This window comes from Marmota flaviventris, chromosome 9 (assembly GCF_047511675.1).
Source record: "Marmota flaviventris isolate mMarFla1 chromosome 9, mMarFla1.hap1, whole genome shotgun sequence".
Lineage (NCBI taxonomy): Eukaryota > Metazoa > Chordata > Mammalia > Rodentia > Sciuridae > Marmota > Marmota flaviventris.
In genome coordinates, this window is record NC_092506.1 from 92,490,848 (window position 1) to 92,514,323 (window position 23,476).

At 38.8% G+C, this 23,476-nt stretch overlaps 1 protein-coding gene across 1 annotated transcript in view; it reads right to left on the reverse strand.

Moving 5' to 3' along the window:
• The window catches only part of Gucy1a2 (guanylate cyclase 1 soluble subunit alpha 2), a 271,121-nt gene extending 249,585 nt beyond the window's left edge, over positions 1-21,536 (reverse strand). Inside the window, exon 1 of the mRNA XM_027930780.2 lies at positions 21,070-21,536. Coding sequence (XP_027786581.1) covers positions 21,070-21,378 — 309 coding nt within the window. The 5' untranslated portion in view covers positions 21,379-21,536. The remainder of the gene's footprint in view (positions 1-21,069) is intronic.
• Between the last annotated feature and the right edge of the window lie 1,940 nt (positions 21,537-23,476).

Sequence of the window (23,476 nt, forward strand, 5' to 3'; positions counted from 1 at the left end):
GCATTAAACACAGTTGTATGTACAAAGTGCATGTTCATCTCATCAGAGATGAAGTAGAGGCTCAGGGAAGTTAAGCAAGTGCTACAAAATCACACAGCTCTAAGTGAATAAATCCCTGCAAGCCAGGAAGAGCTACATAGCATGTCTTCTTTTCACTAGATTCCCTTGAGAATCCTTCTCATCTCTCCCATACTGTGATTCGACATTCTTATTTGATTTACACAGCCTTTCATCATGCCAAGGAAGAAAAAACAGACAACTGGAAAATAAACTTCTTCATTTCTGTTTAGAAGCACACACAAGATTAGATCTAATGAAAACTATAAAGATGTTTCCTTGCATAAAAGAAACACCCATCAATATCTGTTATCATTATATTTATTTAAATATGATAAAATGATCTATGATGAAACTAGGGCTGGGGTTGTGGTTCAGTGGTAGAGCGCTTGCCTAGCACATGTGAAGCACTGGGTTCAATCCTCAGCACCACATAAAAATAAACAAATAAGTAAATGAAATATTGTGTCCATCTACAATTAAAAATGTTTAAAAAGCATCTGTCAATGCTTCTGGGTATCCTCTGTCAATGAAACTAAATGATATGGGTATATTCTGAACTACTATCACTCTAAGCGAGTAGTTTTCAACCCCACATTACTATTACCAAGGAAGCTTTTAAAATTTTTCAGTGTCTGAGTGTCCCCCACAGACTTTTCAATTCAACTTGTATGGGGGGACCCCGTTGCCTCTAATGTGTGTGGTTAGGAATGAGATGTTTCATTAAAGGCATAAACGTGATGAACTAGATCAATACTCCATAAACCTTATCTGAATAAGTCAGCGGAATAAGAGTGGTTTCTTTGTTCAAATATCAAGACAAGTAAGCTTCTGAGAGATGCTCACTCATAATTGCTAAATTCAAACATAGTCCCAGTTAGCTGTCACTAATGGCTCATAATCAAATATGAATTTGTTAGACAAAGAATTATATTGCTTGAAGCATAAATATATGATTTTTTTCATGTCTGAGTAATTCACCCTCATGCACATAAGTCAGCATTCAGTTCTGTGCTGACGTGCATATAAAAACATGACAGCTATTACGATTACCGTACTTCATGCCTGCCACCACTTTAAGCCCCTTCTGTATATTAACTCCCTTGATCTTCACATCAACATTATGAGGTAAGTATTGTTATTTTTTCTTATGGATGAGAAAACTGAGACAAAGAAATTTTAATTTGCCCTTGGTCACACAGGTAAAAAGGAACAAAGCCAGGATTAAAACCCAGGTAATCTGGCTCCACAATCCAATAACAAAAACTTAAACCTATACTGTACATAACGCTGAATGTTTTGCATTTGGTAGAGCACTTTACCGTGCATGTTTTTCATATATGTGTCCTTATTGATTCTTGCACCTATTCAGTGAAATAATCACACTAATGTTATCACTATTTGAATGAAAAAAATAACCAAAATAAGAGAAAGTGACCTGCTCAACATAACATGGCTAATAATCAAAGAAACCCTCTTTCAGAGAGAGATCAGTTCCTCCCTGAGCAAACTATTTTCAATACCAAAGCATTGTTTAATGTTAACACAAAATTAAAGAATCACATGTATTCAAACCAAGTGATTTTTTCTTGAGAACATGTAACATTCTTTAAATCAAACCTGTACTAACAGGAAGGCTAATGGGCAAAATTATGAAGTAGATCTTATGTTAAATGCACTTCCACACTCCCTTCCTTAGCTATCTCTCACCCTTTGGCTCAACTCTTTCCCAGCCTTTGGGCTCCCAGAGTCTCCATGCTGCCTTCTGATAGACCCCAGTCTCCACTACCACAATCTAAATTCCCAAAACAGGTACCCCAAAAACTTTTATTGCATATTGTCCTCTGTCCCTCCACAAAATGTCAAATCTTCTTAGTGCCCTGATCTCATAGAGTGTTCAGGAAGAATCCCGTCTCATTCCCTCAAAAACTCAACCCTCAGTCCTAAGGTAAATGGTGGTATAAATGTGCTTCTCTCCAAATCATAACACAGTCTGAACCTCCAGTGGTGAAACAGACTTGTTCTCGAAAGATAAGCTAGAGAGAGGGGAAAGAACCCACCCATCTTATCCTCCAAATCTCAATCTGGAGATCACCACCTTCTCCACAACATAAGGGCATTTTGCTTATTAGGACCCCCTATGCCAAATTCCATCATATCAAGAAATCAAAATATCTTATAACTATGCCTATAGACATCGATGGATTAAATTATATAACTGCCATTGTTAATAAAATTAATCAAAGTAATAAGTCACTTCAAACAACCCATCCACTTCTGAAAGAGACATATTATAGTAATCATTAATCTTACTAAATATCCAGACATGATATTCTTTTCCCACCCTGTGACTGAACTCACTACATATAAACAAAAAAAAAAATAGACTGCAAATTAAATATAGAACTTTGAGTCAGGACCTTGTATTTCAAGACCAGCTGTGCTACTGACCTTTTTATAAAATTAGCCAAAATCTCTTCACCTGGGAGTAAGAAATCTTGGGAAAAAAAATTCCTCCATTTTCCCATCTGAAAAATACTTACAAGAAGTGCATAGTTCTCAGAGTCATTTTCAAGTACAACATTGCCACGTGAAACCCATGTAAGCTGTGTCAGAAAACACTGGTGATTAGACTACCTTCTCTGATCTCACAATTTAGAAGTATGATAACCTTTCAAAAAAGCTAGAATACCATTTTAAGTGATCAACACCAGTAATTTAATGAATCAAACTAGTAGTACAAATGATTTTTTGCAAAAGGCAAAAATGATACATGTGCTAAAAGATAAACATAAAAGTTAGAGGTGCACTATAATATAATTGGCATTCTTCCATCCATACTAATTGAACATCTGCAAAATTTCACCAATCTCTACTTGATTCTCCTGCTGAATATGAATATACAGTTGAGTGATCTTATCAGAGAGGAGAATAAGGACTAACATTATGCTAATTGACTTAAAAGAACATTCAAACTCATATCCTTTGTCTTATTAGAAGTATGTTCTAATTAGCAATGCACAGTGGCCATTATTGTTGTAATTATTGATTAGAACTGAATATACTTAACATATAATCAATATGATAATTAAATCTTCCTATTACAAAGTATGTTTGCTTTCTAAGTATTTTCCCCTTTGTTATTTCAGTTAATGCTTTTCCAAAAAGTAGACATTGAATTTCAATTTGATATAAGACCTAATGCTATCAATACTAATTTTAACTGAAGACATCCCCTTGAAATGAAATGAGAGTAGTCATTTATTTAGCTCTTTTCCTACCTTCATAAAGGATCACACCCAAGAATGTCTGATGTCTTCAAAGAATTCCAGAGAATCATACCACCACCATGGTTTTGCATAACACCTCAGTCTATGGATCACTTATTTTTCCTCTCATCACAGTAGATATTCACAACAATCCTCTAAGCCTCAGATTTAATTATTCACATTTGACAGATGAAAACCGAAAATCAGAGGTGAAAGTGCTTGCCTCAGCTACAAAGCTGGAAAGAAGCAAAGACGTGGGTCTCCTGTGCACTCTCTCTCAAAAACTGCTGCCTCCATCAGTAACTCATTTCATATGGGTGATCATTAGGAAATTCTTCCATGGGTCAAGTGAAATTTCTTATTTCCATTTATTGTTTGTCTTTAACAGTTACAAAAAAAAATGATGTTATCAACTCACTTTCCCAAAGTTTTGATGTTTCATAGTTATTTGAATAACTCTTATGATCACTACTTTCTTAATAGGGAAATTTTAGGTGATACATGCTTTACTGGTCACCCTCTTGGTCCTTTTGGTTCAGTCTGAATGAAAATACCAACCAAAACAAGATAGCATTGTTTCCACACACTGTCTCAGGAAAACGGATCATGCCATATCTAAAGCTTCCAAGGGCATATGGCTCCACACTTGAACCCTTAAGCCAAAAAGAACGACATAAATGGCACAGGGCTGATGGCTTTCCGGTCTAAACAATGTAACAGCAGCCAACAATGTGCAGAGTGCTGAGTGTCAGGCATGTCCAACATGTTACATGCATCAAGTCATTTGATCCTAATAGCAATCCTGTAAGGGAGGAAGAAGCATTACCCCAATTTTGTAAATGTAAAATACTGAAATCCAGAGAGGCTAAAAAAAATTAAAACTTGCCCAAAGTCACTTAGGTAATAAGTGTCTGAGTCAGAATGTAATCTGACTGCCTCCAAAAACCAAGCCTCTAACCATCTCTAAATTGAAATACATTGTTCTATCTTCACCAACGCAGAGAAAATTATAGCTGAAAGGAATTAATTCCAGGCTACACTGTGTGATTTTTGGATACAGAATTTATTTTTCTAAACCTCAATTTATTTTTTTAATCAAATAGGGAATTCTGGGATGACTACTTCTTAGAGTTGTTATAAGGTCAAAATATAATAAAACTTTATTATACAAATATACATTCTATGATGGTTCTATGCATAAATCTCTTAATGATGAGATAGCCAAAAAAAATGTTAAATGGAATGAAACTGACCATGTCTAACATCTAGGACTGTTGCCAGGCATGCCTCTCAGTCTAAAGATGCCAATTAGTAAATGCTGCAAAACTAATTAGTGCCTTTCAACTCATGGGTATCCTACTAGATAGCAATGGACCTCATACAAGGAAATAACTTGTACCTCCTAAAACATCTTTGCAGCTTCCATTTGCATATTTCCAAAGAATTCTCTATAATACTTCCAGTATTTGGAAGCTGCAGTGAAATGTTTTCCAACAAGATTCTGATTCTGGGCATAGGGTAGGTAAAACTTCTAAGTGACTATTATATTATAAAATTAACACATAAAATGAGGAGATGCATTGTCAACCCTGAATGCACTAACTTAAATGATAATTTGTAAATGGATGACAGAGAATTACCTCCAATCAATTGCCGGGATGTAACTCCATGAAAATAGGACAGTGAGCAAAAGATATAACATTTCTAAAGGCAAACAATACAGAGAAGACCTGGAGCAACAGGTGAACTTACAGAAGGCAACCCACAGGGAAAAGAAGTGAAGGGGAATTGTTTATGAAACATTATATCTAAGGCTTTTGGTCCTCTGTCATACTAAGTGAAATTATTCCTAAATTAAGAAAAATTCTTCAACCACCATAACTAACAGGGGAGGCTGGTGAACAGACTTAAAGCATCAGGTCTCACTGACAAGGTCTCACCTTCAACCAGAAACTTCCTTAAACTGGATTAAAGAATTTGGCATAAAATTCATTTTGCTTTGATTCTAAATGGATTAAAGCAAATTTCTGATTATGACTTGGCTCTTTCTGTAGACAACAGTAAGAAATGTGCTGACCATGAAGACTTTGAATAATGAGATTCATTTCACAGTTATTGCTCAGTGTAAATAAGTGAATTGTCATTCAGATGCCAACCAAAGTGCCATGGGCATTTTGTTTAGCCAGTCAGTGGCTGAGCATCTGATTGCTTTAGGACACTAACAGCAACACATCCTTGGAGTTTAGAAGTCTCAGATGCGGAAACATCCGAACACTATGCAGAATGGGTCCCCACATCCCCGCCCACCTCCACTGCCTCAATCTTTCTTGAAAGAAAAACTCAAGGAGGGTCTGAATATAATCAAAACTAATGTCGACTGTAAAATGACTATGCAAATGGATATGAAACCTGCTTACTAGGCAGACGTTTGACAGGTAATGACTGTGTATCATTAGTCTCTAGATTCCTGAGTTAGAGGTACAGAGTAATCACACTTTTCGGGGGGGTGAGGGGAACACATACAGTCAGAACACTAATACTGCATGACATGCAAAGTCTTATATTTTTAAAATTTCATCTAAACTATCTAAGCACATTTTTTAATCTACCTGTCATTCTATTATGTAACTATTATATTCCTTCTTCCTTCCATCTAGTAAATTATTTAATTATGCCAAGGCATGTAAATTACAGTCATGCACAACTATATACAATGAACATAGTGAAAATATATACTCTTATTTCTATGGTAATCAACACTTTCTTCATATTTATAAGTCAAACTTCAAGAGATGGCATAAGCTAAGCTGTTGGCAATGATGATGGCTTTTGTCAGTCTGCTCATAGCTGCTTCACCCATGGGAGCCTGAAGCATACAAAAATGACAGTGGACAGGCAAACTAGGTCAGCCTAGAGGCACAGCCCCAATGAAGAAAGAGAGCAAAGGGGAGGGAGAGGAAGGGAGGAGGCATGGAGGAAGGAAAGATGGTGGAATGAGATGGACATCATTACCCTAAGTACATGTATGAAGACAAAAAAAAAAAAAAAAGGAGTCCTTTGGCATTTCTAACACAGGACTGTCACACAGTCAGAACTAAACAATTGGTAAGAGTTGTAAGGGTCAAGAAAAACCTGAAGAAATTGTGCCCAGCCCCTTCTTACCAAGTCACAAATTAGGAGGCAACAGGAGGTGACATGGAACAATATCGTGTATCACATATGGAAGGTAGAACAATTCATGGCCATGTTGAGAGAAATGGCATGGCAGAAAGAGTTTTGTATCTAAATAGGAAAATGGGGTATTAAAATGTAAGTGGTTACTAGATCCTTAAGTTTGGGCAAGTTGCTATTCCTTTCTGAGCCTCAGTTTGCCATCCTTAAATTGGTCCTATTAATCCTTGTCCTGCCTTCTTTATACATTTCCTGAGATAATGTATGTTTTAAAGCATATTTGATAAATTCCAAACAGATGTTACTTATGGGAGTGACCTTTCTGTATGGAAATTGTAGGTCAACATATCATTTATGCTCTCACAGACCTAAGTGGGAAAAATCAAAAAGATAAAAGTGACATCACGAATGCTTTGTGTTTCTAGGTGTTAAAAAAAGAAAGTGAAAGCCCTGGATTTTCAAAATTCTCTCCAAAATCTGCTTACACTAAATACTAATCAAAATAAGCTGTTTACTAAAAAATGACCAACCTAATATAGACTGTTTAGAAGACCAGCAAGAGACATCAAAACCAGCTCACGTTAGAACCAGATTTTTAACAGTGTAGTATTACTAGTCATTTGTTTGTCTCATTAGCTAATGAGAAATTAGTAATAAGGAAAAGGAGATGATGAAAGGATGTGAGTAAGAAAGGGATATTGGGAACAGATGAGGAGAAATGTTTTTGGCATACTATGACTTTTTTCAAATTCTTTCTACAATACTACATCAGTTTTAAATATCTTACCCTGACATTCTGCTTCACAAATACCAAAAGTTGACCCGTAAAAGTTATATAAATAAACACGTATACACATTGACGCCTAACAACAGGGAATTTAATGATATGATGCTTAGGAACGGGTTACTATACCAATCACCAGTTTCTAAAAACATTGGAATCCCTCTGCATGCCTAGCCTATGGCTTCTAACTGGAATTTCCAAAGCAACCCAGTGCAGAAGCATCTATAACTGGCACAACATACATTAATCCATACATTAGCCATAACATATATTAATCCATACATTAGCCATATAAGTAGCAAAATCTCTGGAATCTCTAAGTATTATAAAACATAAGGACAACATGAGTCACACTTGGGCCCATGAGTCTTATTTAAAAGCAACCTAAAGTAGCAGTAATTCTTTAAGGCAACAGAAAATAGTTTTGATCCAAAATTTAAAGTGTATTGCCACATCATCAAAAGTACTATAAATTTATCATTATTCTTTTTACCAACCAAGATATCTGTACTATTCCCACAGACTAATAACATTAAATAATTTACTGCAGCTACAGAGATATCTAGATTACTGGCTAAGAAGCTCTCAGAAGCACCACAACCATGTAGTCACTGTTATGTGGCAGAACCTTCTGAGACGAGATATTAGATGTCTGGAGAGCTATCTCCATTCCACTCATCCCCAAACTTCCCCCCCCAAAAAAAAAATTTGTTTTCCACTCCTACTTAAAATAGATGCTTAAAATTAAGGGAGGAGATTTTCAATTACTTTAACATGAAAAGGTACTTAAAATGTGGACAGTCAAAATTTGTCAGTTGGGAGATAATCATAGCAGATTTTTGTGGCATGAGGGAGGAAGGAGGGGGAGAGAGGGGGGGGGGGTGAAAAGAGAAAGACTGAGAATAGAGACTACCAAAAATAAACATCTCTTTGGGTTTTTTTCCTCACCCTTAATCCATAATATATCAGAGGTTACACTGGCGTAAAATACCAAGAATTAAATTTGGATAGACTTTACTTTGATACGCCTTTTTTTCATTTCTATTAGTCACTCTGCAAGAGCAAAATAATAAAGTTTGTATTTTAGGTTATGTTTTCAGGCAAACATATATTGATTTGATTTATAACTCATAAAGTAATTGAATACCTTATCTAATGGTAAAAATTATTGGTGATCTTATTTTTAGATCCATGTTTGTAGATTCACATTTTATAGTCATACAATGGTGATATTTTCTATTGACTCATATTTGAAAGTGACTTGATAGTATGTATTCTTTGAAAAAAAATTTTATGTTGTGGCAACTTGTGGTGAAATGCTTTTTCTAACTGCATGCTGTCTAATGGAATTTGTTGATTTCTATCATTAGAGTCATCATTAATGCCATGGATTAAAGTGATACATTCCCTGTCTATAATCAAAATAACTGGGAATCTCTGTCAACTTAGTGTTTGAGATCTAAATTATCTGGATTTTTCTAAATGGTCAAGAAATACAGTTCTGGTATATAGTTCAGTGTGCTGGCCTACCATGCACAAATCCCTGGAATCAAACCCTGCACTGCAATCAATAAGTGTGTGTGTGTGTGTGTGTGTGTGTGTGTGTACACATGGGGCTGGAGATACAGTTCAGTGGAAGAGCACTTGCTTAACATGTACAAAGTCTTGTATTTAATCCCCAGTACCTAAAAAGAAAAGAAAAGGAAAGAAAGAAAGAGATTGATGGTAGAGAATTGCTTTTACAACTTAATTTAATGTTTTATTTCCTCCATCTTCCCCAACGCCCATCCCAAGAATGCAGCTAAACAATGAAAACCTCTAAATGCTTGGAAAATTAGCAGGCAGCAGTTGCTTAGACCACAATTCACACAGCCATTTGTAACAAGCTACAGATGAATCTCATCCATTCTCTTTCAGCCACCAAGTTGGGTCGGTACTTTGCAAACACACTTTTAGAGAAAGAACTTAATTCAGAATAAATGGATAGATTAGTTTTCTTTGAAATGTGTTTATAATGGCAATAAGTTAACACAAGAGAAAAAAAGAAAGACTTTATAGCTTGCAAACACTGTCAAGTCCACAAAGCGTTTATTGATCTTTACATCAGGTGGAAACAATAAATCTCTCTTTCCAGCATCTACAGTAGAAACCCCCTCATATTTGTCTGAAGCTTCAAATGGAATTACAATAGTCAGTAGCGAAGATTTGCTCTTATTCACAGTCTCTGTTCCATTCCCACACAATCTCATCATTCTCACTCCCTACAATAAATGCCTTTGGAGGCAGATTCTTTTGTGAAGGAAGTAAAAACCATTTTTATTATTTTGGGCAAATTTTTAAAAGACACAATGAGAGTAATTACGGCTTTTCCAGATTTCTATTAAATGGTATTTATTTAAATTCAAAGTCCAATCAGGCAGAGTCTCTTCAACACTATATAATCAATACTGGTTAGACAGATAGTTCCCAAGTACCTAGATGTAAAAAAAATACATAGATCAGTATTTCAAATATGCTATTAAAATGAACTGAGGTTCTTATAAGTACTATGACAAACAATCTATAAGAATCTCTGTATCCTTTCCTCTCTGAAAAGTAAACAAGCTTCTAAAGCTAAAAAACAAATGTTCTTTAAGACACCATTCATTCAAAAATCAAGGCATTGTTTATACAGAACTTAAACCAATCACAAAGGAAAAAGTGAAATTTGAAGAAATCCGGCAGACTCAGTGAGACAGCTCTGAGAGAATTTGATCAACAGACATTTAAATGAGATGCCTCTTTCTTTTTCTGAGACCTACGGAAGCCTACTGAACGAAAAAGACTTAGGCTCCTTGCTGGTACAACTCAGGTGATACCCAAGTTTTCTCTTGGGGTAACATAAAACTTTGCTTCTAAAGCCACTAGCGACTTTTCCACCAGTATCAAAAAAAAAAAAAAGCATGAAAAAGAGTTGTAACAGAGAATAAAGTTGTACTGGGAGTGAGAGTGTGTGTGTGTGTGTGTGTGTGTGTGTGTGTGTGTTTACCTTTTTAAACTAAAAGGCAGCAAACTAATACGAATATAAACTTAAAAACAGTTCCTTTCATTGGAGTTCAACTTACAACTTATAACTTCAGCAGATTAAGAGAAAACACGATATGCTTTATTATTTACCTGTACACTTTGCTATTTGAATATAATATTAATGAAGAATGAAGTAAGACGTTTCAGACCTGATTTGACATCCCATGGTCAGTACAGCCCCAACCATTAAAATACACATAGAGAACTATACATGGGATGGCAATTTAAAGTTGACAGTTGCTAGATATACAAAATTACTGACCAATCACTGAATTCTAGAATAAAGATGAGACTGTGGTAAATTAGGTGTAAATGAAACCAAAATCTAGCACTGGGATTTGCTACTCCTAATTGGCCATATTGCATTGCCCTTGAGAACAGAGAAAGTGTCCTCATCCTTGGGAAAGGAGTTTGAGAATGCCTCTAGGGCAACCCTATCCTTTCTCAAATCCCATCAATCTCATCTGTCCCCAGTTTTCTCTCTTACCTTCAAACATAAGTCTTCACCTCTTCAGTAAACTTTGACTTTGCCTCACAGACCCTTCTCTCCCCTGCTCCTTTTTATTGCTATATGTCTTAGAGATGTGTGCCCTGATATCTTTTATTTGCTCATCATACACTCCCTCTTTAAACCTCCTTTAATAGCTTTCTATCTCAAATGCAGGATTGACTTTTTCTTCTAAAGCCACTAGCAAACTCATTCACAGTGGGATGGAAAGTACTATCCTTAAATTTTCTTCATTATTTTGCAAACATCAACCACTACCACCCTTGCATCCACCTGTTCTCCCAGCCATTTCACACCCTTCTAACACACACACACACACACACACACACGCACACACACAAAAGCATTCTGCTGGGTTTTATTTTATGCTTTGTTTTTGTATATTGCTTCCCAATTCTCTGCTGCTATTTTTCTCTTTCTCTTTCACTCAAAGAGCTTGTCAATTTTCAAGATATTAACTATTCCCTCCAAAGTCGCTATCTTCAATCATGTGCTCCAATCCAAGCTCCAATCCCAAATCTTCAATTCCATGTTTACTGAACTGACTGACAGGCAGTGTACTAAGGCTGGTGATCCAGTAATACCAAACCCTTAAAGGGCTCACAGTCCAGAGCTAACCATTTTCATGTAAATATTAAAACTCCAAATCTAAGGTTATTGTTATATTTCTTCCACATCCCACCTTCCCACTTTTATACTTTAGTTAATGCCATCTCCATTCACAAACTCACTATCATAGGTTGGGTTTCCCGGAAAGCAGACTCTGAGGAGATCAGCATGCAGGAAATTTATGAGGGAATGCTCTTGGCATCAACATCCATGAAAGAGCAAAGAAGGAAGTAGGATTAGACAGAGGGAAAGTTGGACTGTAATGTAGTCTCAGTGGAGGCCTCAGTTGACCCTATGTGGAATTCTGACATCAGAACTGCCTGAATTAGGGCAAGGGAGCCAAGGTTTTTTACCCTACACTGATTAGTCACAGAAACGAAGCATGACCTTGAGCAAGGCAGCTTCTTAAACCCAGGCCATATATATAAGGGCCATATATATAAGTTGAGGTTTCACTTGCAGCTGTACTCTAGGTATCTAGGGAGTTAGTCCATCTCTAAGGGGGCACCTAGGCAGCAGACGGAAGATGTGATTTGGAGCTAGACCAGATTCTAATTTTATCTCCATCCATAATTAACTGTAATCACATGCAGGTCTCTCAACATCTCTGAATCTAAATTTTCTTATGATTTTGAGAAATCAATGATATATATTATAAAAATACTTCATAAATGCTAGATCCATAATAGCTGTCTAATGCAATCTAATCCTCCTCATGCATATGGTACTTTTAAACTAGTTTCTTTCTTTTCCAAGTCCTAGGAATTCCCTCAAAATTGCATATTAATAGAGATGTGCTGAGAAATGATCTCTAGCCAGGATTATTCAAGGGGCTGCAAAGAGCACAGTGAGCAACAGACAAGGTTCCTGCCACTGTGGAACTTAGGCTAGAGTGAGGGAAGAAAGACAATATATTAGTAAACAAGTAAACTAAAAGATAATTTCTGGTGATGGGTGTTATGATGAAAAACAACCAATAAATGATGATAAGAGAGAGATAGTTTGGTGGGGAAAGCCACTTCTGATGAGGTAACCTGAGCTGAAGTCATGTGGAGAACTGAGAGAGGGTGTAGGTGAGGAGCATTTCTGACCTGGGAAAGAAGACAAAAGTCCTGAGCCAAGATGATGCTTGCAGGACATATTCAAAGAGCATATCACAGAATCATGAGTGTGGACTGGCATATCACAAGATGAGATCAGAGACACAGGCTCTTGATATCTTATAGACCATGGAAACACATTATCCCTGCATTACTGCCATAATTAATAGAATGAAATATGTAGCTCACTTAGCAAAGTGCCTGATACATGGTAAGGACTCAACAAATCAATACTAGTGTTATTACTATCATCACCATAAAATCCACAGATTATTGTGAAGTTTCAATAAAACACCAAGTATGGTGCTGTTCTGAAATGCTTGAAGCATTTTAGAAAACAGTATTATAACTATATTTCTCTTATTTATGCCTGAGAAAAAAACTAAAAATGGAACTATTAAAATAAAACAAAATATGTTGTTGCCTATAGAGCAATGCCAGACATAACACAAACTACACCAGGATTTATTCAATCATTTATTCATTGTTCTGACACACATTTATTGAGTCCCTCTATAACTCAGACCCTCTGCTAGGCGTGGGCATACTCCAATAAATAAGACACGATCTCTTGTCTTAAGTAGCCAGAATACAGTGAAATCACACTTCAGTGCAATAAGGCCTATAGTACAGATGTGAGCCATAACTTAGTATTCCACAAAGCAAAAATGCAGTCATATAAAACAGGGTGTATGTGCATAAAAAAGAAAAAAAAATCCTCTCCATTAAGTTGGAGGGTTTGTGCATGAAGAAGCACAGGCATAAAGCAACAAGGAACAATGTATCTTAGAAATTGATTTGTCACGAGACACAGTACATTTACACATAATACATACAGTGCAGTGAATGGAAAAGAAGTCAAAATGGACTTTAAGGACTTGTAACTAAAGTAACAGCAGATAGCTTCTTCTCATGATAGACTGGTTGTCTACAAATGCCAAGTTGTCTACAAATGCCAAGTCTCCCAATAATCAATCATCATTTATTTAGAGAGTTCAACTAGACTCCTATCTGACATGTTCACTAAATGACAGAAAGATTAATTGGCTGAGGCTGTAGAGGTTAGCAACCACAACTATTTTTGTGAAGCAGTGTTTGATGGGTAGCCCTATACATCTCATATGTAAACCTCCTATTGTTTTCTTTCTAGAAAAAAAAAAAATCTGACATTCAGATCTGTTGATTTCTTCCTTCACCTTTTTAAATTTTTCACTGGCAGGGAACAAATTGCTCCTTCAAAAATGAACCAGTAGATGGAGTGTTTGAGAAGTGTTGCATCAATATGTGGAAAAGCAAATGGTGACATCAAATTGACACTCAAAACAACCTTTCTTCTTCTCTTTCCTCTAAGATTCCCGATGTTTTTGAGTATCTATTCCTTTATTTTGAAGAAGGGATCCACAAGATATTTATAGTAATGATATGTGATCTACTAAACATAAACATCCTTGGGGAAAACGGGAGAGTCCACGAATAAAGCTACAAATGGTGAAACTTCAAATGACTTCTACTGCACAACCAAGGAGATTATCTTGACCTGTTAAGCAAAATAAGCCAAACTCAGAATGCTGAGGACTGTATGTTTTCTCTCAAATGTGGAAGCTAGAGAGAAAAAAGAAAAAGAATGGGGTTGGGAGAATCTCATGAAAATGGAAGGGATACCAGTACAGGAAAGGGACCATGATGAGGGAAGAGTGAGGGAAAGAGAAAATACTAGGGAATAACAAATTATATGAATATGTAGCAATGAATATATATGTTACATATGAATATGTAACAACAAATTCCACTATTATGTATCATTATAATGCACCAATCAAAAAATAAAGGACACGGGCCTAGTGACACATGCCTGTAATCTCAGCCACTCAGGAGGCTGAGGCCAGAGAATTGCAAGTTCAAGGCCAGCAGGGGTTCTTGACAAGACTCTGTTTCAAAATAATCACTAGAAAGAGCTCACTGAGCTTAGATCGACTGCCTCCAAGTTATGGGATTCAGTTACCTTTCAACACAGCTTTACAGTGTCCAGAAATTCACTGTTTTGTTCAAAATGTACAGTCTAGGCCCCTCTCTGGCACTATCAGACCAGAATCTTTGAAGGTAGGGCCCAGGAATCTACATTCTAACAACGTTCTACAGATACATCTTACAAGTTTGATAACCACTAATTTAAATGAAGAACTGCTAATAAGCCTCAACTAAAGCCTATTCAAGAAGTGACTTCTCACTATCCTATTTATAAACATGTTCACTCTTTCTCAATTCCCCATAACAGTCCCAACAAATCTCCAGCTTCAGAGATATTTCTAGCTCCCTACTTCCTTAATCACTCTAGGCCTGGAATCTTCAATATTATAAGGTACTCTGAGTTTATGGCACTTAATTCTAGACCTTCAGATCCTGTCCTGAGGTGATATTTGAGGATCAAGATGATGTCATTTCCATCCCCTTGCAGTGCATTTTTGGCAACAGTAGCCCACTTGCTGACAAACATTTCTCTCTCATTTGACAGAGAATTGTGTAGAAAATGTAAGCAATCCAGACTGGAGGAGAGTCATTACATTTACCTAACTTCTTAAAATATAAATAGGCCACCAAGGGTCCTAGAAGGAAAATACTGTTCCATATGTTCATTTTAAGACAACTTCATTATGAAGTTTTGCTTTAAATAACAGGCAAAAGCAAAAAATTCAAACAGGTTTGCACTCTTGAGTATGTCTCTCTGAGGCTGGATGCAAAATATAAACATTTTGTTTGATAGAACAAAATACACCACAAAAATACCAGACACAAAAGAAACAAACACAATTGGACAAATAAAAACATACATTCCTTTATTCTGAGTACTTTATTGAATACCCATTAAGTACCAGGTTCTGTACTAAACACCAGATAAATATGTGTATTGAAGATAAGAGGGAGAATTTAAGTAGAGGCTTTGAATTTTGAGTTAAATTATTGGCTCATACATCACACAAGGTCCTGCTAAGAAAACCCAGTTAGTTGATAGCCCCTGGCAAACATTCTCACTGCTTATGCCACATGATTTTTTTTTTCTTTTTTCTTTTTTTGTGGAGGAAGGAGCTGCAGATTTAACTCAGTGGTAAAGTGTTTGCCTCACATGCACAGGACCCTGAGTTCGATATTCAACATAGCAAAAAAAAAAAAAAAAGAAAAGAAAAAGAAAAATTAAAAATTGCTCCCAAGATGTATAAAATCCCAAAAGGGAAAATTGTAGTTTCTTAATAATTCATGATAAACATTATTTGTGTCTAGAGATGGTACATTAATTTTGCGATTATGTTTAGTAAAATATGTATTTATTTTACTTTTAGCTTTGTATGATAGAAGCAACAAAACAAAAGCAAAGGTGAACAAAAAGAGCAATGAGGATATAGAGTGGAAAGATATATAACATTCAAGCACTACTCCATGCATCTAGCAATCCTTCAAGGGTGACAAATTATACACTAAAGAGGAATGTATAATCACGTCACCTCTACTACAAACTCATAATTACCGACAGCATTTCTTCTTGTCAAATTTTCTTTTTAAAACAAAGGTCTTGCAACTAAGCTGGTAGCCAACAAATAGAGCACTGAACACACACCAAGCACATGAGTCTTTAGCTGGGTATTTGTTGCATCTCACAGCTCAGCCCTTTAAATATACATACATAGATTATTTTGAAAACAATAAATGGGGAATGCTTGACATTCTCAGACAAATGAAATGACTCATTTCTCTCTCATCTAATTTTTTTTCTAATTTAAAATTAATTTGCTGTGAAATACCTACATTCTACCAAATACAATTGCCCTCATATTATTAGAGAAGTCATAAAAGTGTTTCTCATATTGCACACAACGGTCAGTAGTTTGGTGGAAATGTTTGAATCTGCAATCGTTATATATGCCTGTGTATGTGTGTGTATCATAGCCAGGGAGCCAAAAAAAGGTCTCCAGTTTTAATTTTTTTTAATGGATTGGCTGACTATGCCAACAAAATAAAGTGCTTCTCATCTCTGCCTGCCCTCCCGTTGGACTTAACATCTGCTAAACTCTTCTATAAACTTTTCCAATACAATTATAAGCAAGTGAATTATTGGGGGAAAAGGAAAAAAATTTTAAATCTTTTGGATCCAAATTTGGTTGAAATTCATGGATCTCACCCTGAAACTATTATTTACTGGGTTCATGGAGTTTTTCAAAGACTACTACTCCTCTTTCTCAACAAATCTACAAGGTAGTTGTTATTTCTAGTTCACAAAAGAGGAAACCAAGGCCTAAAGAAGGTAGGAGGCAGCTTTCTGGGGTCTCACACTGAGTAAGGAACTCTGTGGGGGATTATTATCCTTGTTCTTTCAAATCTACCATGCCATTTCTCCAGGATTAGAGATAAGGTATAGAAAGACAATAGACAGCCATTAACTATTGATTTCAAAATTATGCCATCTAAATTCCACAAATGTGAAAACATTTAACTAGTGCAATATATTTTATCTACTTTTCAATTGCAATAAATCTGTCCCTCAGAACTTCTTAGCCAAACTGAGTCCCAAATCTAAAGAGCCTTAATTAAAATACATAAATTATTAAATCTCCTACTTCACAAATAATTATTTGTATTTCCCACTGTCTACATGCTACGTACACTCATACTTTCTAAGGATTTTTCTTAAGGATTTACACATGTCAGAAAGCTAACTTTATTAGGTTAAATATGTATTTTTTTATTTCCTATCACCTTTTCCTAAGCATTTGTGAATATAATTTCCTTTCCCAAAATGATGAAAACAATTTTGGCCTTTTCATCCTTTAAACCCAGCTTCCTTTCATTTCTCCCTCCTCACTTTTCTAGATAATTCCCTAGGTCTGTAGATTGTTCTCCCTTATTTTCCATCCTTCCAGTTCTGTTACTTTTCTTCCTGCCATTCTCTCTCTTTAGCTTCTGAGATTTTTCAAAGCCACCTGCAACGTTGTAAACAACCAACAGTTCTCTGACAAGAAACCTGGGGAAGTCTTGCCCTTGAGTTTGTCTACTGGCATACCTTCACTGATGATGACAGGCCGACATTAGCAAAACCCAGCACTGATGTCAAAGTGATAAGGCAACTAAGCAACTCTCATTTACAAAAATAAAATATAAATAAATGAATGATTAAATTCACACTTGATGTAAAATTCCCAGCTGTTTCTCCATGTGTTCCCAAGTATTAAATTATTTTAAAATAATTAATGCAATTAATGATTTTTATGTCTTAAATCCAGTCATTAGAGTTATTTTATTATTATATCTGTAGTCCACAGATTTACAGTGAACCAAACCACCAAAGTGGATGATAAAGAAAACTCCCTAGACATCAGAAAGACCAATGGCATTCTTATGTTTTCCTTCAACAGATTCCTTAAAAGAAAGACTAAGTCAAAGAAGTTCCATGAGGTCAAAGACCAGTTATGTTTGTTTGGTGTTTGTATTGCCAGTGCTCTCCACAACACTTACCACAGAGCAAATCTTCAAATATTTTTGAATAATTAGATGAATTATGCTGCTAAAAAAAAGTAATCTGCTTCCTTCCAAAGTTTTAATATTCACAACATATGCCCTATTTTTCTCTCATATGCCATTATCACTGTTTATCCAAGGGCTGATAATACAATATATATGTTTGTAAAACCTCATATTAGGGAGGAAACCTTAGTATAACACTGTAGAGTTGAAAAGGACCCTAGAGAGTTAAAGCAATGAGCTCAGAGATATACAAATATTTCATTGCTCAAGGTAAAATTACAATCAGGTCTCTTGAATTCTGGAACTTTTTTCAATTTCACCAACTCAACTTACTTAAATTATTTAATAATATAAAGTATTTTAATTTTTATAACCAACATCAAAGACAACTAAAATATAAGAACTGTAAGTTGGAATATTCCATGGATGAAATTACTTGGCAATGTCCAACTACTTGTTAAATTCATTTTCATTCTTCTACTTCCAATAAAGAGCAAATTCCAAGTGATTGATAAATTTCACCATAGTTCTACTGGTAAACAGGAGCTCTGATAGCAACAATTTCTCCTAAAGTATATTGTGATAGAATGCAAGAAAGCCCACAGTATTAAAAAACAACCAGAAATTCCTATCTATACATGCCCTGTCTATTCTAGAGGAGTTTTACAAGTTGTTCACCCCTAATAAGAGAGAATAGACAAGGCATATTTTATCACTCCAAGTGCTTGCTCTCAGAGAAGTATTGAATCCTGACAATGTAAGAAAATGGATCTACTAGAACTTTTTGAGGCAAAATCCTGATTGCCAAATAAAAGAACTGGGTAAGACCACACAGAAATAAGTCACTGCTTTGAAATATAACCTGTTTTCTTTGTGTCACTAAAGTGTACTGGTGATGTACTTGGCCAACAAGAATTTCTCTACCCCTGCCTTGTGGGGTTGAAGATGTTTGCACTATTCACCTGCATGTTCTCATCATCCTCCTGACACACGTTTTTCAAAATAGAAAAGAATTGCACACGGCTTGGAAAGTACATAGAGCTGCTGCACTGTTTGATCAACATTATTATTTCTAAATTTCTTACTCTGGAAATCATTATCTGAGTATACAACTTTTCATAACAAAATCATTCATATTTGACTTACAGCAGTAAGTACAATTTATCTACTCCTCATGTAAGTTGATGAAAATAGTCTTAGGTTAAATTGGCATTACCAGAGACACTGCTGCCACTACTTTTTAGAAATTTTTAAATTCTAATTCTTAGACAAAAACAAAACTCCAGGATTCTAAAGGCACTGCCCTGTAAACTAATCATTACCTTTAATAAGATTATTATATTAAATATGGATCTGTTATATTGAAGAATTATTATACTGTACAAATGTTGCTTTAGGTATGACACAACCCTACAGATACACCATTACTAAATTCCTCTTATACAGGATTATGTTCAGTTTGCAACATGAAATAGTTCCTAAACCTATACTGCCTGAGAAATGTTTGTAGGGAAAACTGCTCTAGCCCATTCTGAACTAACTTTCTAGGTTATCAATGGAAAAGGTGACAGAAAGGTATATTAAAGGGCAAAATACACAAGAAGAGGCAAATGACTGTGAGTAGTTAAAAAAAAAAAGTCACTCTCCATTAGTGCAAGTGCCAAGGGGACACTTCTAAGATTACCTGTACCAGTGCCCTTTTCCTAAGGATCCCAATATTTCTCAAGTCCTTCCTAACATCATTTGAAAGAGTATTTTCAAAAGCGAAACTTTATGGCAAATAAGATCAATGTTCAGATTTATTGTGGAAACTTTGAAGAAGTTAAAGTCCTAGAGGTGGGGTGGGGGGGTGTGGGAGGTGCTGTCAGGAGTTAAAGTCCTTGCTTCCAATGTCTGGGTGAGGCTTAATGGTGGAGAGAGTTTTCACACTGAATTTCCTTCAGATTCTGTCTGCAATAGAGTGGATTCCTTCAAAAGAGAGTTCACTCAGACAGACTGGATCAGAGGTCTGATATTCCTACAAATAATAAAGGTCAAGGGTAGCTGAAATGCCTGGGCAGGAGTACTATGGAAGGATGCCTAAAACGGGGAATCTGGTGTACACCTGGAACTACTGATACAGACATCCCAAGATTAGTACAAATTTGGAGAGGTTTATGAAGGCATTTATTCATTGAACAAATATTTATGAAGGGCCTAACATAAAGAAGGCATGAAAAAATGAGGAAAAAAGACGGAAGAATCCAGGAAAGAGAGAGTGAAGGATAAGTTGAGGGTGCAAGAATTACTAGAGAGGTTTAGAAAACTGTACACTAAGTTTACCCAAAGAAGAAGACTAAGTTAATAAATGTTCAGTGAATGAGAGAGAAAAAAACAGCTAAGGGTGCAGATGAGAGACTGCAGGTTTCTCGTCAGAAGGCAGCTCAGAAAACTATGAAACAGTTCTTAAGATTTGAGAAAAGGGACGCAACATAGAATGCAGATAGCCTGTGGAATTCAAAGATGTCAGAGAAGGTCACACTAAGATCGAGAGAGTGTGGGAAATAAGGAGAGGAATAGGTTCTCGGCATGGATTGGGGCTCCTTTGGGATGCTGAGAACAGAAATTAAAGACATGGAAATGGAACTGAACAGCCCAGTACCTGGGAAAGTTTGGGGGAAAGAAAACAGGGGGGTGTGAAAAAGCACAGGGGCCATCCAGGGAGACAGTGATGAAGTAGGGTCCAGGGCTACAAGTTGTCAGACTCCCTCACACCAAAAGATTTACCAAGAGTGGAGTCTGACTTCTTTCCCATGTCCTAATCCCCTATTCTTCCTGAGCCCAGGGGTTTGTATCCCTCCAGGGGCCGCGGGGAACCCTAAGACCCGCAGGGTGAGACCGGGCCGCCCCCCAGCGGTCGGGCACTGCGCCCAAGACCCTAGTCTCCCGGCTCCAACTTTCCCGATCCCAGTCTCCTCTCCTGAAGCGCTGGCCCCCCTTGCGCCCCCCGCTCACCGAGGGCGCCGTCAGGCGGCTGATGCTCTCGCCCAGAGAGTCCAGGTTGACCCGCCTTCGGCGCTGCGCCCTCTTGGCCCCGGCCGTGGCGGCGGCGGCAGCAGCGGCGGCGGCGGCGGCAGCAGAGGCAGCCGGGGCCGGGGCGGCAGTGGCCGCGGCCGCGCTGGGCTCGGGCGGCCCGGGCGGGCTCCGGCTGCCATTCCAGCAGAGCTTAGACAGGGGGCACTCCCCCTCCTCCTCCGGGCTGGTCTCCAGGTAGTCAGAGCCCAGGGAGCTGAAGGACTCGGACGAAATCTTCCTTCGAGACATGCTGCTGGCGGTGCTATTGCGGCCGAGGCGGCGGCGGTGGCGGGGACGCGGGCGGAGGCGGCGGTGGCGGGACCGGCGAGCGGCGGCTTTAGGCGCGTCGGGGCCGCGGGGCGCTGCGGTCGCGCTCTGCCGGGCGGGAGTACCCGGGGCAGCCGAGCCCCAGGAGCCAGCTGCTCATGGCGGGAACTTGGGGCGCCGCGGCACCTTGGGGCCCGGGCTTACCGGCGGGGCCGGGCTGGGCTGGGGGCCGTCGCCGCCTCTGCTGCTGCTCGCGCGGCGCCGCCTGAGCGCCCGCCTCAGCGCATCGCCGTGCGCCGCGCTCCCGCTCGCGGGGAGGCTCCGAATGTGTGACCGCTGACGGCGGGCGGGGAGGGCTGCGGCCGGTGCGGTCCGGGAGGCAGAGGCTTCTGCCGCCTGCGCGACTATCTCGCCCCTTTCCCCTCTCTCCTCCCGCCCCTCTCCTCCCGCCTCTCTCCACTTACTGCCCGCCTCCCTCCTTCTCCCTTTATCCACCCCCACCCCATGCTCTCCCTCCGCCGGTATCACGTGTCGCCATCATACTCATTGGGAGTCTCTGCCTCGCCTGTCGCCACGTTTCAGGAGCAACGAGGACACTTCGTTGCTGTCCTCTGCGCGCCCTCCTCGTTGCCACAGTCCCCTGCTACGAGGAGGAGCGCACCATGCCTGGGTTCGGACCAAGGGTCCCCAACCCAAAATGTCCTATCCCTGGGCCTCGGGAAAGGCAGTTGAGTAGCAGACGGGCCCGCGGGTGCTCAAGGGGAGAGGGGTGCAGTTTTGGAGGCGGGAGATTTCTCTCTGCGGCCACCTCAGGGAAGTCTGGCGGTGTGAAGCGAGGGTTTAGGGTCCATGTTTGTCTTTTCCCCTCCTTCCTCCGAGTTTATTTAGGAAGTTCCGAGGCGGAAGGGAAAGGCTGAAAGGTCCAGCCCAATCATTCTGGAGTAGACGTTTACAGAGGAAAGGGAGGAAAAGGGTAACGTGTTGGCGCCCACCCTGCTGGAGCAGCTCGTGGGGACAGCCTTCTCCTCCTCGGGCGAGGCCGCGTGGGCGCGGAGCGAGACCAGAACCGAGAGGCAGTGAGTGAGTAGAACCTCTACTCCGGCAACAGCCCTGTTGCTTTGCCACGGTGCGGAGGGGCGCAGGGCTCTGGGCTCCAGCTGGCTCCGCACTAGTGCTGGACAGCTCCGCTTGCCACCTGCAGCCTCATTAGCCCGCGAGGGTAACAGGGTGAGAACACTACCTCTACAGACTACTACCTCGCGCCTGATCCAAAGGACACCAGGGAGGGATCCCGTGTCCCTTATTCTCTGGGCTCTTTGCGCCAAATACGCGATCTGTTTGCACTTGGCTGCAAATGCCTCTCAGAATGCTTAGGAGTGTGGGAAGAAAAGCGTTTCAAACCCCAAGAACAGACTTGCCACAGCGTGATCACATCTTTTACTGTGAGTTTTCAGCGGAGTGGCTTCATTCTAAAGCTCGCTTTATTGCAACCTGTCCTTCCAAAGCCTGATCTCACAGCCCTTGTGTTAGCTCCAGAAGAGCTGTGGACCTGTTCTGACCTCAGGGTAAGGAACAGGAAGAAGGGAGAAATAGCTGTGTCCCAAAAGAGGAGCTCCAGGCTGTTTTCCCATGGCAGCAAAGCAGAAGAGCGCCCTCCCCACCTTCCCCATGCTCGGTGGAGGGGGTAGTTCCAGGGTCCCTGGTTTTATTCCCTAGGGACATCAAAGCCAAGGCCTTTTTGTTTTCCAAAACTGGTCCAGGTGAAGGCAGATAGGCTTGTATGTACTGTGTATTTAAAAACAAAACTATGACAACATCCTCATCCCAGTTTGCTTTTAACTTCAAATCTTCCCAGTTGTTTATGAGAACCCTAATAGAAATGATATTTGAGGTTTCCTTTTGTACTTTGGTAAATCCACTGGAACTGATTCAGAGACATGCCTTATTCCCATATCCTAAATGAGTGTCTTCACTATCGTTCAGATAAGAGAGAGAGGAGGTTTTGTTTGTTTGTTTGCTTGTTTTTGTTTTCAATCTACTGAAAAAGTTTCTAATTGTATGCTTTCTCAGCAGAGGAAAT